The 16,747-nt window shown below is 36.1% G+C and overlaps 1 protein-coding gene across 2 annotated transcripts in view; it reads left to right on the top strand.

Moving 5' to 3' along the window:
• Positions 1 to 16,747, top strand: part of LOC107036046 (hemicentin-1) — a 276,704-nt gene that overhangs the window by 121,763 nt on the left and 138,194 nt on the right. For both annotated transcript variants that reach the window (XM_015253766.1, XM_015253767.1), the window contains exon 5: positions 16,013 to 16,123. In XM_015253766.1, the coding sequence (XP_015109252.1) occupies positions 16,013 to 16,123 (111 nt within the window). The remainder of the gene's footprint in view (positions 1 to 16,012; positions 16,124 to 16,747) is intronic.

Raw genomic sequence — 16,747 nt, forward strand, 5'->3', positions numbered from 1 at the left:
TTCCAGTTGACTATAGTCAACTGAAACCCATGCGGTTACACGCACGTATCATATAATAGTATATTTCAGCACGTGTGGGGCAATTTCATCTTTAACGTGTGTGGGGTTTACAGCATGAGCCGAAGGCGAGTGATGTAACCACACACGTTAAGGACGAAATTTCCCCACAAGTACTGAACAAAATTTTATGTCACGAAGCCTGAAACCGGCTGAATTAGACACGAGACGCGAAGCGTCGAGTGTGTAATCCAGCCGGTTTCAGGCATGAGTGGCATAAATACAATTTTGTAATATGCTTCAGGCCTACAATCGTAATCACATGCTGCAGGGTGTCTACAGGAAGATATTTAATTTTTTAATGAAATAGATCTATACAAAAGGTTAAATATCTCCGAAACTGCTCGGCCAATGGCGTCTATCGAAAATACCAACCTTCAATATTGTGAGAGTATATCGTAAGATCATAGTAAATTTCAACTTACTATATTCATTTTTTTTAAGTTACCTGAATTGAGGATATTTTATACGAGAATAAAGTGAGTTAAGAATAAAATATACTTGATTCAAGTATATTTTATACTCAATTGGAGGATGCGTAAAGTTTTAAAAAATGGGTATCAGGCAATGAGCGTTTATATATGAGCCACATTAGCTTCAGAAAACTACCTACAGATACGATTATCTGGGCCAATAGGGCTCGTTCTAATCACACTAATACAGCAAGTTCTCTCCATCGCATAAACATTGTAAATGATCCAAAATGCTCTTGTGGTTATACAGAAGAAGATTTCAACTACATTGTGTGAGATTACCCCAAGTATCAAAACTATAGAGCAAAAGTGTTGCAAAAAATACAAAAACATATTTAACTTCCGACTCACATAAATTGTATACTATTATACAATCATTGAAGTTACCCGTGATAAAAGGTATAGATGAATTTCTGAAAGGATGCAATTTGAAAATCTAATTTTAATTTATAAAAATACACTGTAATTAACATCTAGTATTGTTACCATTATGTAATTTCTATAAGCTAATGAATTCTATACGGATTTCTAAAGCATCAATAAAAAAAATATGAGCCATACACGGAGAGAAATTTTTGATAAAAATTATCCTACCGTTCTGTAAAAGTGTATCATGAGTCATCGTTTCCTCATTTCTATCCCGAAATTTAGTAAAAATTAATATATGATGATCAAATTTTATTCTACGTTTGAGAAATTTTATCTTGACGCATAACAAATTTTACCCTTCCAGTCCAATAATTTTTATGTAGATAACAACGAAAATTCTAGAACGGTTGGTAAATTGTACCCTACCGGTACAGTAACTTTTACTCTGCTGGCACAGTAATTTTTATTTTTATCAGAATAAAATTTCTCTAACGTAGAATATAATTTGACCATCATATATTAATTTTTATTAAATTTCAGGATAGAAATGAGGAAACGATGACTCATGATACACTTTTCTAGAACGGTAGGATAATTTTTATCAAAAATTTCTCTCCGTGTATATTCCGCTTGATCATCGTTTTTAGCCAATATATGTAAACCCTCATTTTTTCATGTTTCATCATATTCTAGACTACTTACAATCCAAATTAGCAAATCGAAAAATTGGTCGTATACACAGCTTCCATTCGGAAGCAAAAATGGTGACCCCTGAAAATTTCCTCATAATTGGAAAAAATATCAATCATGTTTTTTCTTCCAGACATATCGATTCAACAAAGCACCATCTAATCAATACAATATGATGCTTAAATTAATTATTCTCTGTCGTTTATTTCCCGAGACTCCCTCGAAATCCAATAAAAACCATAAACTATGGCGCGAACAATAGAACCAGAGTTAATCTCCCTCGAAAAAGTTGATAAATTAAAGTTCGAGTATTTAGGAAGAGTGCGGGTGATCGGTTTCACATTCATGCAAGTTTGTACACTCGCAAACTCAGTTAAACGAGTAGTATACGGTGGTGAGGGAGGGGGCACTCAATGTGTGTCGATGTGGTAAGGCATTACTCTCAGCTAACGGGCCGTGTTGCAGTCCTATTAGCAATATATTTTCCCCGGTTCGGCAAGCCTTATATCCCTGGATAGTACAGTTCCCATTGCAAGCACCATCGGTTTACACGTTGTCGCTGAGAGACACGGTTTAGAGTGCTTTTCATTGGCCGATGAACCTCGATTACTGTCCATCGATTATACTCACACTGGTGCGATATCCTGTGTACTCTTCTATCGGTTGGATTATTATTCTACGTGGGTAATTATTTTGGTTATGAGCGTCAAACAATGGGATATTTGGTGATAAACATTTCCAAAATATGAGGATTTTCGGGAAATTTACACAATGGATCATTGTTTGATTGATTTTGTCTGATGGCAAATGTGAAAATTACAGCCAGAAAAAAATTCGGGAAAAATTGTCTGAGAATTTTCACGGATATTGGGGAAAACCTGCGAGATTGTAAATGAATATTATAATAGGGGACATAATCTATCCTTCAATTCCGAAAATCTTATTGAAATGAAAGGTAATTTCTACGGAAGGAGTGACATTTATGAGTTTTGCCACCATCCAATTCATTCCCGTAATTCTTGGAATAAGGATCACCAATTAATGATGGTGAAAACGTTGCTATCCCTTGTACAAAGATAGTCATAAATATCTGTCACATCATGCAAGCTAAACCCAAACCAGGTTTATAGCAGCCCTTTTAGCACGAGTTTGCATAATTATAACTGTCTTTATCTATCATTAATTGACTAATCGATTTTGAAATCATTAATACATCGGATCTATTGTTTTATTCAATTTGTAATAATTTTTTTCATTAATAAACAAAAGAACAACACGTTATATTTTTATACTCGAAAAAAACATCTTGTCGTAAGAAGTTTCAGATGGCCTAATGAAACGCGCTGGACTACCGATCAGGACCCCGGATGGAATACTCCCGAGTAGGAGCAATTTTTTGAATGTTCAATTTGTGCGGATAATGATTCAGTACAAATGATTGGTAAACAATAATAATGATAATAATTTTTTTTAATCGATTGGTAATTAATCAATCATCACAATTAACGCTTATCGGGATATCGACCGTTACTAGCGGTCCTACTCCAGTCGTTTTTATGGAATTTTTGGAATCGACGAAATGGCTGATAAAAGAATCAGAAATCGTTCAAAGAAATGACTAATAATATAATGAGTTATAAAAAAGCGCAATTGAGCCTTTAATATTTCTTAATTCAAGGTTTGGATCAGACCTTGGCAGCAAGTATTGTTCGAGCCTTAGAAATTGAGTCTTAATTCAGATTATCATTTTGGAGCTGAATGAGGGCTGATTCACACTGAGAAAAAAAAAAATTTTGCCAAATATCCATTTCCTTGAGAGAAGTATTCATTTTTTCAATGCCGGATTTCTCCAGCCCAGTCATTCTCAGGCAATCCTCTTTAGGTGTCAATTATGACAATTATAGTGCTCCAGAAGATGAGCATGTTAATTATGACCTTGAGTGCACTCCCTCAATAATTATCAACATTAAAAAATGAATCGAAATTCTTCCCTCTAGAAAATAAAAAATTTAGGAAAAATGATTAATCATTCGAGGAGTTCATCCAAGGTTAAATGCAACATAGTCATCCTCTAGAGCAACATGATTGCCATAATTGAATCCTAATCAAACTCGTCCGGGAATGACTCAATAGGAGAAATACGATTTTAAAAAATAAATGCTTCTCTCAAGTAAACGAATATTTGGCAGAAATAATTTTTTTTCTCAGTGCACCCACATGGAAAAATATATATACAGAAATATATGTCATTTATATCCGCTTATATGTGGTATACTTTCCGGCAAAAAATGCAATATTTCATCATATATGCCACCGGGTATACCTAGCATATACCTGGCATACAAGGCGGATATATTCAAGATATAATTCCGGCAAAATCACTGTAGCTCTGATTGAAAATTTTCGAGCCTTGGTTCAGGGCTTGATGAGCCTTGTTTCCATTGTCAATTTTTACCTTCGTAGAAGCAATTTTTCCAATGTTCAATTTCATTGTATTTCAATTACAGATGCGCAGATCATGATTCAGTACAAATAATTGATAGTAAATAATAATAAACAATTTGGTGTTGACCTGTGTGGTCACTGGTAAACTCGAACATGGAATGATGGAATGAAAAAGTCCAACTATGTTTGATTTTAATCGTAGGGAATGATAGGATCCCCACGATTAAAATCAAATATCAAAATTGAACATGAAACATATAAAAAATTTTTTAAAAAACCTCGTTCATAAGCCCACTTCCTACGAGGGAGGTCATTCGGTAAATACCGCTAAGCCTCTTGATTCCGGGGTTACCGTGAATCCCTCATTAATAATTTTGATTAATTAAAATTTCATCAAAAAGCATTACATCGATTAAAAAAATCACCATTAATGTTAAAACTCTCCAGTGCACTACTCCCTGATACAGCTATGTATTTTCATGCAAGACTTACCAGCATAATCTGATACAATGGCGGCTGGAGCGTAGCAAAGTGCTGGTGCACAGGTTGACCTTAATACCAACATTTACGATGAGCTTCTCGTATTATTTTTTTCCATCCTTTACTTTCCATATTTTGATGGTATATTATAATTCCATGCGGGTCATTTTTCGAGTAGTTTTATTTTCAATAACTATGATCACATACATGCATCTCTATACTAAGAGAAAAGTCGACGGCAATATACAGTTGGAGGGCACAAATATAAATTCAAATTTTGAAAGCATTTCCTTTTTTCCACATTTATACCGAACAATTTATCACCTAAGTGTAGAGTCAAATTTCATTTTCGTATTTTTTAAATTTCTTTTTTGGGATTTTACATCAGCAACGTTCTCGTCGTAAATCCTGGGTTACGCTAAGAGCTAGTGGGGTTAGTTAAATACCTGATTACTCTGTAAAAAAAATGGAAATTCTGAATGTATACCGTCAATTTGAATTCTTTAAGAATCTATACCTCAAGAAGGTGAGGCGGAGCATTGGGAACTGTCTCGTACATCTATATGAGCACCTACCGATAAAGGAGGATGACTCATAACAATGGAATTTATATTGTGTAACCTAGCTCATGATAAAGGACAATTACACATCTCGTAATACTTGTATAAATTCGAGTTTGTGAGAGCGACTTTTTCCAATATTTTTCCCGTTAATAACTTTTCCCGTAAAAACACATTGATTCAGTATATAAAATCATTAATAAACTACTTATAAATCAAAAATAAGTTAATTTTAAAAAAATATACCTCCAAGTGTATATTGACCAAATCGACATAATATCACAAAAATCATTCCTTGAGCGAAAAACATCGCATACATATTTGATCATTTTATGGTAGGTTTCAGATAAGAAATCGATGCTCTTCGGGCGAAGGCTGTTTTTTTCGAAATGAGATAATATTCCTTTATTCCGAAGACAAGAACGGTTTGACAGAAGGAAAGAAGATATTGCCTCCCTTCGAACTCAACGCGATTGAGCGTAAGCGACGGCTATACTTTTTTAATATCTGGAGGTTTCCCTCTGCATAAACTCTGTATTCATTCAATATGAAAGCCTCTGATTCATGATTGACTAAATCGAAGCTTTTAATGTTTTTAGTCATTTTCTCATCTTCTGACACAAAAAAAAAGATTTCTTGTGGCAAGAAATTCTCATTTTATCGTGAAATGTTCATATTCAAGTCATGAACACTTCACCGAAATCTGATATTGTCTGACACATAATACGAAATTTTTATCCCAAGAAATTTATCCTCAAGAGATGAGATATTTCGCGCAAGAAATTAGTTTTGTGATATTACGACGATATTTCTCTCAGTGTACCGATAATTCATCCGGGCGTGAGACAATTTTATACAAAAATAGTTTTTAGATTAGCGTTTCCAATTATTTTCATGAACTCTTTGACTGCCAGTTGGTAAACCACCACCTAAAAAAAAGTTTTCGTCACTCAGTCCGTGAGCCGTGATTCGGGGACGCGAGGCGAATATTGAACGTCTTTCGATACACGGCCATAAAGAACTTTTCTGCCTCCTATGATTACAGGATGAGCTGAAGGTGAGTCCATATTCGCCAGAAAAGTTCCTCACAGTCTAGTGTCGAAATAGACTAGACTGTAATTTGTGATGTCCAGTGTTGTTTATTTTTGTTCAGCGATTGGTTTTCTGCGAGAGTACAATAGATTCCCCTCCGTAAATATCCCGCCCTAAATACCTTAAGGCACATTTCCCCTCATTTTGAGGCAATTTTGGTTCGGGAATTCAGTCTTGGGATTTAAAAATGAACTCATCTCCGTTAATTGCCCCCTTGTAATATTTGATTTCCACTAACGATTTTTAATTTAAGAAAACGACTACTCTTCATTTAAGAACCCAACAATTTTTACGTGAAAAACCCAAAAATTCTCAATTTGAAAATTTATTGCCATGACAATTAATACTTTCTTGGTATTAAATTTTAGAGAATTTTCTACTGCACGGAGAGAAATGTTCAGTAAAAATTACGGAACTCACAGTTCGCTCACTGGTACGGAATCGACTCAAAATATTTAGGTGACGGTATAGTAATTTTTCACAGGGGATTCAGGTAAAAATTACGGATCGCTCCGGACAAATTCTGTGACTGTTCCGTAAAATTTCCTACAACTACATTTCTCTCCGGAATTACGGAAAAGATACGCAATTTTTATTGAATATTTCTCTCCGTGTGAAACTAAATTGTCACTTTCTTATTCTCAGTACCATGTCTTCTAGAATCACGAGTTTCTTGAAATCAGTACCTTAGTTCTGAAAACTGGAATATTTTTTTCCTATGAAGAATCAAAAGATACCATTAAATGCAAGCGATGTCCTCGGGGTAACTGGCGGTTTCCAGCACCGGGACGAGTGATCTGAGGGGAAAAGGCGCTCGACAGTTATCGAGGCAGGAGATAATTCAGCAGATAGACGGACCCTGGCCCCCTCGCTGAAAACGTGTGGGGCGCGGTTGCAAAGTCATTTCGTTGGGTATTGTAAAAGCGTCGGAGAGCTAAAACCCAGTGAGAATATTGAAATTCCACCTTGACGTACGGAAACAATACATGTACTGATAGTGTTGGAAGGCGATGGTGTAAAATAAGAGAAAAGTATACGCAGTTGGAAAATGCCTCGAAGCTCACTCCCAGTCACGTTTTCCACGTGGGGTAAAAGTATCCAGGCAGGTTGGAGAGAATGATTTGTGGCGTCTGACCACGATAGTAGGGTTTTATCATGGGATCGAGGATATTTGAGATTTATATAATTTCATTGGATTATCATTGGAGTATCATTGGTGGAAAGATGAGAAGGGAGGAACTGAGTTTATAAAGAATTTATGGCGGAAAATATTGGGGGAATACAATTATCTCATTCATGGTATAATTCTATTACTAAGGTATGAAGATTTACGCCAGAAAAGTTTCAATAGCAATCTCTCAATCGCCATAATGCCAAAGACAGGTTTTTATTGAAGAGTTTTTGGCATCTCAATTCAGAAATAATCACCTTACCGATGTCTCTCCGACTAATGGCCCCGTCTATAATTCAATTTTTTTATTTCACTAGTGCGTTTGGTGGCCCGCCTTACGGCGGTCCAATTTTTTTCAGTTGAAAATCGAAATTCAGGCGATAAATACCAGAAAAGTCTAGAATATTCCGGAATATTGACGGAGCACCTAGAGAGTGCTCCATGATGGAAGGGTCTCGTGGGTCAGCTTTCAAATCAATCGAGAACAAGTATTTAAGACTCAAGTAAATTATCTAAAAACGAGGAATGTACTATATGATACTGTATTAACCTGAATACGATGTAAGAAAAATTTGTTTTCTACCAGAATATGATGTCAATTTTTTCTAAGCCGAATAAACCAAAAGGCTTGGATGCTATAATTTTTAAAAAATCAATCGAGAAGTTTTTATAAATTTTTACAGTTATTTTCTAATCAAATCACGGAAAATTAATGTAAAAATTCCGTCGCAGAAAACTGCTATATCGGTCGAGAGTTCTTTTAATAACTTTCTAGAACCTTCCATGATTTTCCGAAGCGTTAGCTTCTGAATTAAGCGCGTAAATCCTGCAGATTACTACAACATTTCAGAGTTCTGTGGAACATTCTGTATCCGAAAATTGTAGAGTTTTCCAGACGATTGGCGATCTTTCCAGAGCATTCTGTACCGTTCTGGAACTTTCTTGAACTTTATACACTGAGAGAAAAATATAATTCTTCTGACTTCAACAATTTTTCATGAGTTACGGTAACTATGGCCGGAGAAGTAATTACTACAATGGAATGCAGTCATTGCAATTATTTTATAGTTCTCCTCACGATAGATTTGTCATAATTACTTTTGAACTTTGGTTAGTTTAACTGCATTTTGATTTGCAAACATTACGCTTGTGAAGTTACTATATTGTTATGTGCCGCATACAAAAAAAATCGTATCGTTCACCAAAATGCCTCAACTATTTTCTTATTGTAAATCGAACTTCAGATTTCTCTCTCAGTGTAGAACCTTCCCTGAATTTTCGGAGAAACGGACATTTGAGATTTCATACAGTAAGATTATTCTCTCGATATTACCGATGTATACTATTCGGTTTAACACCCAAAACAGCTCTTTTTCTCTTCTCATCATCTCCCCCCCCCCCTTTATTGGGTTCCCATGGGTCGTGTTCTCCTCTACAGTAGAGTTCCCTTTATTTTCCGCTTCCATTATTTGTCTTCTCTCCCCCTCTGGGCTTGTCCTCCCTCAAAAAAGTTCTCCCACTACTCATGCATTCTGCATTCTTGTTTTCGACATCACGCGCGTTGAATTGCGCAATGTCTCGGTAACGGGATGGTTACTGCATGGAAACAGAGTCTTAGGTTATGTCCCTTCTCTTCCACTACTACGATTCTCGCTACTCTCTACCCACCTTTCCTCTCCAATGCGCCCCTCAGTGACGGAGTGGGAGAAATTCCATTATTCGGATTTCACATGAAATTCACTCGAGGACATGTCCCGAGCCGGGAAAATAAAGGGAACTCTACTATACACGGAGAAAATGATTTAGTAAATTTCAACATCTAGTTGTGAAAATTCACCAACTAGTTGTTGAAAAAAATTTATTACAAACCAGTTGGTGAATTTCAACAACTACTTGATGAATTTCAACAACTAATTGGTAAACTACACCAACTAGTTATTGAAATGCTTAAAAATAAGATCTAGAGCTACATTGGGGTTTCGATTTCGAATTTGATGTTTCCATGGAATATTAAAGAAGGGAATTTATATAGCGTTTCACATCTTTGTGATGTCATAGGAAATGATTAGATGGGATTTCGATGAGGTAGGAGGGGAACCGGGATTGTTCTCAATATGAATAACTAGAAAATTTCATATTGAAAAAAATTGATAGTTCAGACCGGGGTTTGAACTCGAAANATTTTTAACTAAAATTTTGTGAATGTTAATATTTATGGAGGTCTGTAATTGTGTCTCATATTTCTGTATCTTATATAATTAGTATTTGGATTATTTATTTTATGTATTTGTTCTCGAGCTATCAGCTCTCTACATCGGGTGCTCTCCCAACTGAGCTATCCGGCTCATAGCCATTTCTTCATTTCAAATTTCTGGTACATATTGATCTGCGCCGTCCTTCTTACGGCATTCATTTTTTACATTAAAGAAGAACTACACGGAGAGAAATTTTTGATAAAAATTATCCTACCGTTATATAAAAATGTATCATGAGTCATCGTTTTCTCATTTCTATCCCGAAATTTAGTAAAAATTGATATATGATCAAATTTTATTCTACGTTAGAGAAATTTTATCCTGACGCATAATAAATTTTACCCTTCCAGTCCAATAATTTTTATGTAGATAATAATGAAAATTCTAGAACGGTTGGTAAATTATACCATACCAGTACAGTAATTTTTACTCTACCGGCGCGGTAATGTTCATTTTGATCAGAATAAAATTTCTCTAACGTAGAATAAAATTTGATCATCATATATTAATTTTTACTAAATTTCGGGATAGAAATGAGGAACCGATGACTCATGATACACTTTTATAGAACGGTAGGGTAATTTTTATCAAAAATTTCTCTCCGTGTAATTGATAAATTTCACCAACTGGTTGGAAATTACTTTTTTTCAACAACTAATTGATGAAATTCACAGGGAGCACTAGTGGGGAGCACTAGCATAAGTGGGGATTTGGGTAAAGTGGGGGTATACGACTGAGGTGACTTCTTTAGCAAGAAGCACTTTATGAGCCTGTTCAAAGAGTTAGAACTTGAACGTTGGCCTCTCTGCTCCTCTGATCAAGAGAGTAGACCGAACACGTGCTAGCCATATGAGCGACAGAGACACAACTGCAGAAATCTCTGCGTGAGACAGAAATACACGTTGCAGCGCGCTCCGATAAACACATATTGATATCTCGATAACTATTTCCCTCAGTGAAATAAATCAAAAACCATTCGATTCGTTATGAAATTCCACGCATTTTTCCCGTAGCATGTCGCAATAACTGCTCAAGAGCTTTCGAGATATGCGAATCTAAAGTGACTTTAATAAATTAAAAATCGAAAGCCCACTTTAGCTTTAGATCACAATTTTGAGCATTCGATTCCGAGCAGTTTCAAATAAAAATTATAAAAACGATTTATAATTTGTATTTGATTTATAATAAAATTGCCAATAAGCAGCTTTTTAACGTTGCCAATCACCATCATTTTTCTAAGTGCATCTGTTGGACTATACACGTATAGATAAGAAGAAGGCAAATAAAATTATAAAGAAGCGACGACTCCTTTATAATTGAATTTTCCCATCAAAACAATTTTCTTAAAAACAATCCCCCATCTGATCGACGATAAAAAATTAAATCCAATAAGTTTCATTTCATCCCCCGGAAGTGACGAAAATGCTGAACCGCCGGTGAAGAAACCCATCCGCAAGAGGAGGAACGATATAAATAGCGGATGAGGTCACGGTGCTACACTGGGAATCAAACAAAGTCACGTATAGGTATACCTCGACGGAAAAAAAACCGACACATTGTATATTTTATACCTTTGAGTCTCTCGGGGTTTCCTCACACACAGTAGATTTTTCATGTGACTCCTTCCCTTCCTTCATCCCAAGCGAAAAGACGAATTATTTCTGAACCCTCCGAGTTTTCATTACTGAGGTAATCAAGAGAGTACACCGAGAAAAATGATTGTTTTGAATCAAATGAAAATTTTTATTTAAAATTTTTTACTTATTTCAAGAATATTTTTGTTACAAATGAATGAACTTGTTTCAAGTAAGCTTGTTTCAAGAAAAAGGACTTTATTACATTACATAAACAATTTATTTATTTCAAATACTAGGGGGCTACGCCGCCTGCTCACTTCGCTCGCCAACCCCCATGTGATCCTCATGATCCTTATTCTGACCCTTGTGACCCATAATTTGACCCTCGTAACCCTTTTGACTCTTCATGTCTGACCCTTTTTAATTTTGGATTCTTAATTTCGAGCACCAACTTTTCGTGACCAAAAGCCGAATTGGATTTTTACAATATAGCGAGATATTGAGACCCTTATTTTGACCCTTATAACCCTTAATTTCTGACCCCCATAGCCCTTATTTGGACCCATAATCTAACCTTTGCGATCCTTAATATGGTCCTTGTGATCCTCACTTGGATCCTTAATCTGAGCCTCATTATAACTCGAATGACCCTTATTTTGACCGGGGTGACCCTCGTGACCCTTTCAACAATATTCGTGGGCTATGTGGAAAAAGATCGTATAAACCTCATCCAGGAAATGTAAAATCTGAAGGATTTGAGCTCTAGAATCATTCTGATCCAATTTTTTATTACACCTTTCACTCCAATACACACAACCTTCTTTCACTATCGTCTCCCTGATAGTGAAACTATGGAACAGAAATTTCTCAGTGATATATGTATAGCCCCTAATAATTATTGCATGTTTTTCGATCAATCTCTTTCAAGTTTATGACCACCACAACACGATAATAAATTATTAGTATCATATAAATATTTGTTCAGTTCAAAGGAAAAATTCATTCAGTTAAAATGAAGAATTTTCATTGATATAAGCCAACAGTTTATTGGGTATTAATAAAGAATTGATTTTGGATCAAATAAAGATTCATTAATAGCAAAAAAATATTCATTTAATATGAACAGAACCTCAAATACATTTTTTTTTCAATTTTTAAATTTTCGGGCAAAGTGGTTTTGGAGATATTTAACCTTGTGTATAAATCAGTTTTCATCAAAAAGTTCAACATCACCCTGTAGACACCCTGTAGAATGTGGTTGCGGTTGTATGCCTGTCACAGGGAATTGCTACGGATCCATTTGGAAGCTTACTACTAATGAAATTGGCAGAAATGAAACAAAAAAAGACAACTAATGAAAACAGTAACGGTCACATACCTTCTGTCGGAGAGGCTCAAACTCCTGCTTGTTTTGGTATCGTATGAACTACTCGCATAATATCATTGGAAATTCAAATGCGGCCTTTGGAGACCTGGCCAAGGGTAATGTGATTTTGTTAGATAAATGACAGAACTATCTCTAACCCATCATATCAAGATCTATCGACGATCGACGACGATAAATTAGATCCTAACGACGATAGAATACCAGTATGACATCCTAGAGTCGCCCCTGAAACCTTATGTTGGAGTGCCTCCCCAGACTCCTACCAGGATGCCAGTAACAAATGGATACCAAGATTTTGCAGACAGCACGAAATTTTCCTAGCAATACACTTTCCCACAGTTTAATAAATAATCATGTAAGAAGTTGCTGGTACTCTTGATGAATTTTCGTTGCGTGTTTCGCTCGTATCGTGACCCAACTGAATTGGCCGCGTGAGATCTTACGAAGCATGCAGACATCAGAAATCCTCTTGGAATTATCGCAAGGCACGAGCCAGTGTGCAAAATGATTTGTAGAAATACATGTGACGGATATTAAAGTTTCCCTGTTTTGTATACGTATGTTTCACATTTTTTTTCCTCGTCACAAAAAAACGCTAGTTTGCTGAGGCGTGAGGCTGAAAGAACTTATGGATTTCCCGTCCTCGTCATCCCTTCGCCATTCTGTTATCCAAGAGGCACACGTAACCCCTGGCTCCCACCTCACCGAGTCACGTTTATATAGCACGTAAGGATATTCACTGGTACAGGGACAGTACAGGTGTTGTTCTGTTCACATATAGACGAGAGGAAGTCATGCTGTGTGCGCGAACAGTTTATTGCCACCAGTCTTGCTCCAGGGACACAATTTTCCCGCCGATGTATGTGGATAGACACATGTACAAATATCGTTGCATGGGTTATACGTTATATGAAAAATATTTTTCCCCGTCACTCTGTCAACCCTTATCGAGTTGTTTTCTCTTGCAACCGTGCGCTCTGGCATTTGGACCTCTTTGATGGTTGGATGATGCAGGAGAAGAAATGGAAATGTCATTCTTGCGTGAATGAAAATGATTCGTACGGCGTGTTGAGATCTATTTAATGATGGATATTGTTTGGGGCTTGCTTGGATGATCTAGCGGAGAGCTAAAAAAATGTGCACAGAAAAAAAATGTTCATTTTCAGGGACGCGTCACTAATTTGTGGGAAATTATCCCCAATTATCAGATATTCGCGATTGTGGAATTCAGTGATATCATCATCGATTTTTTAGTCACATTATCACTTATTTCCAATGACATCATCACTAATTGTCAGGGATCCATCTCCAGAGTTCCTTGTTACGATGATTTCCCTCTGGTTCCTCAATCCTCCTTTCATGCTCCCTGTCCCTATTTTTCTGCGTTCTTTTTCTTGTTGTGAGCTATTAGTACATAGTATTTGTAATCTCCTACTGTATTACTGATGCCATTTACAGCCTCTTTTAGTTTTTAGTTATCTGCTCGAGTTTCTCCGCTGTATGACTTTTCATTACTAAATTTTTGTACAACATAATGTACAGTGAATAAATCTCAATCAATCAATCAAATTTTTGGGAATCTTTCACCAAATTTCTGTGATAAAAATCACTGATAATCAGGGTCATTGTACTCAACGTTCAGTTTGATCAATGGTGATGGATTCCTGAACATCAGTGACATGATCCAGAATGTCAGTGACATGTTCCTCAAAGCCAAAACTTTTTTTTTGTGTCCAACTTCATTATATCTTCAATGAAATAATTTCTTAGGAAATGGCCGGATCGTTTGTAGACTGTGGTTATAGCTTTTGACGAGCTGAATTCTGAGGGTTCTATTGAAATTATGGCCAGGATAAATTCAATAAAACAGGTGAAGTTGAGTGAAACTGTTAAGTTTATTACATTGTTAGAAATTTGTTACTTTCCCGTAACGATTGCAATTGCATTCTCAATATTGTGGGGTTTAATTCAATTGATGATCACATCATTCATGTAAATTCCCATTCATCTTGAAAATTCAATAAAATTCAGTTTTTCGTGGTGAGCTATCATTGATACTTCAAGGACAGCTTGAATTTTAGGCCTCATTATGAAAACAGAATACACGTTTAGCCCGTAAAATACTCAGATTATTAATAATTAAAAGCAGAGGACTCTAACGCGTATACAATTTAGTTGAGATGATTAGACCGATATGTGCAGCTACGCACGTATCGGTCAAAAATGTAACGGCAACGGCATCTTTTAAACAGTGACATAGGAATGAACCCCAAGTTGTAACTAGAACGTCAGCTGTTGTAAAGGAAAAGTGAATCTCGTAAACGAAAAGGCACTTTCGTTTACTATCGTAGAAGATACGAAAAGTGCCATTTTATACACCAAAATCCGAAGGGCTATTCGTAGGCGTAATCGTGGTGTCACTCGCTGATGTAATCAATTGTAATCCCAGTGAAATCAATGTAATTATTGTAATCACATGATTACCATATTTGTAATTAAGTTTTGATAATCCAGTGGTAATCATTTGTCATCAGTGTAATCTTTCGCAGTTGCTTCTAGTGAGACCGTGAATTTTGTTTTTAAATTTTCGAGCGCATCATTTCTACAAACGGTAAGTCTCAGAGATCTCTGGATCAATGTTTCTTGGAATCTCAGATGTTTATGGTTCAGAACCTTGCATAGCCAATGCGTTGTGCACAGAGCATTTGTCCGTAGAGAAATGATTCAACAGAGTTAAAATTTCTTCTTATGCTGGAGAACCAACGACTGAATTATCTCTGAATTATCTGTTGGTAAGGTTCATTCTCCATCAATGGTAGATATTCAGTAAATTTATTTTGCTGATAGCACTTATACGTGCCCAAATTTTTAGATGGAGTGATGGAGACTGCATTCCTCTGTTCTAATCCCCGCCCCTCTCTCATTTCTTTGCAGGTTCTAATAATTGATTATTCCATCAATTCATATTTAATAAGAGGCCATTTTTTGTGATTTAAAGATTACAGATGTTTGGTCATCACAGGATGTAATCGACGAAATCATTTGTAATCATGTAATCACATTCTGTGCTCTTGGTAATCACGGTTATCACATAGGCAATGGTAATTAGTGTAATCAGTCCCATAATTCTGGGTAAGTGATGATTACATTTTGTAATCGTGGTGTCACCCAATTCGCTTGTGAGTAGCCCTTCACAAAAATCTGTGAATGGAAAAGGACTATTCCAAGCACGAATTTCACAAAAACAGATTCTCCCACTGAATTAAAAAAAGTCGCAATAATTGAGGGAAAAAGGCCTTAATGCCTCATTGGTCGTCCATTGTGGCATACAAATTTCAAATGCGAATTCGAATTCATTCCTCTGAAAAATCATCCCAACGCATCACAAATTATGTTCAATAAATTGAAAATTATGCATTCAAAGTGTATAATGCGTTCTATTTTATTCTGTTCCAGATCCACCATCGAAACCAATAATCTACGATACGAAGAGGCGTGACATGAGCAAGTTGCTGGTGGCGTACGCAGAGGGTGCTAACCTCACGCTAGTCTGTGAGGTACACGGAGGTAAACGAGAGTGTGATGTGAATAGAATGCGTTATGGATAATTGCATAGTTTCGTACGATGTCAGAATCCCATTACGGAGTGGATAGAAGAGAGATCTCTTGACGGAATTAGTTTTGCAGCATCAGTTGATTGGTTCATAGCATATCCCATCGTATAGTAGGCCATGAGTTTATTCATGGCGGCTTACGGATATTCAAATTGCAATCGCGAAATATAACTCGATAATTCTTGGGTAATGATTCACTTATATTACTGATAGGATTTTCGTGAACAATGCGGCGGACATTCAGGCTATAAATGAAATAATTGAGGGATTCAGTGGGGATTCCTATGTCGTAGCGGTCAAATGCGATTTGGACACATGTCTTTTAAGGATATCCAAGTTCTTTGGCTAATTTTTCACCGGGGAAATGCTTTTCTACTTTTGTAGTCGAATTTGACCCTTAGTTTCCGTACATTTTACAATAATTTTATTATGTAATCATTGCAGGTCTGAATTTGACTCTCGATATTGAACCTTTAGAGAATATTTAAAAAATATGAAACACATTGTTAGAAAATTACTCTTGAGATTTCAAGTGAAAACGCTTGAAATTTTTAACAATGACAAAGTTACATGAAAT

Source organism: Diachasma alloeum, unplaced genomic scaffold (assembly GCF_001412515.2).
Source record: "Diachasma alloeum isolate Michigan unplaced genomic scaffold, Dall2.0 Dall_scaffold_00203, whole genome shotgun sequence".
Lineage (NCBI taxonomy): Eukaryota > Metazoa > Arthropoda > Insecta > Hymenoptera > Braconidae > Diachasma > Diachasma alloeum.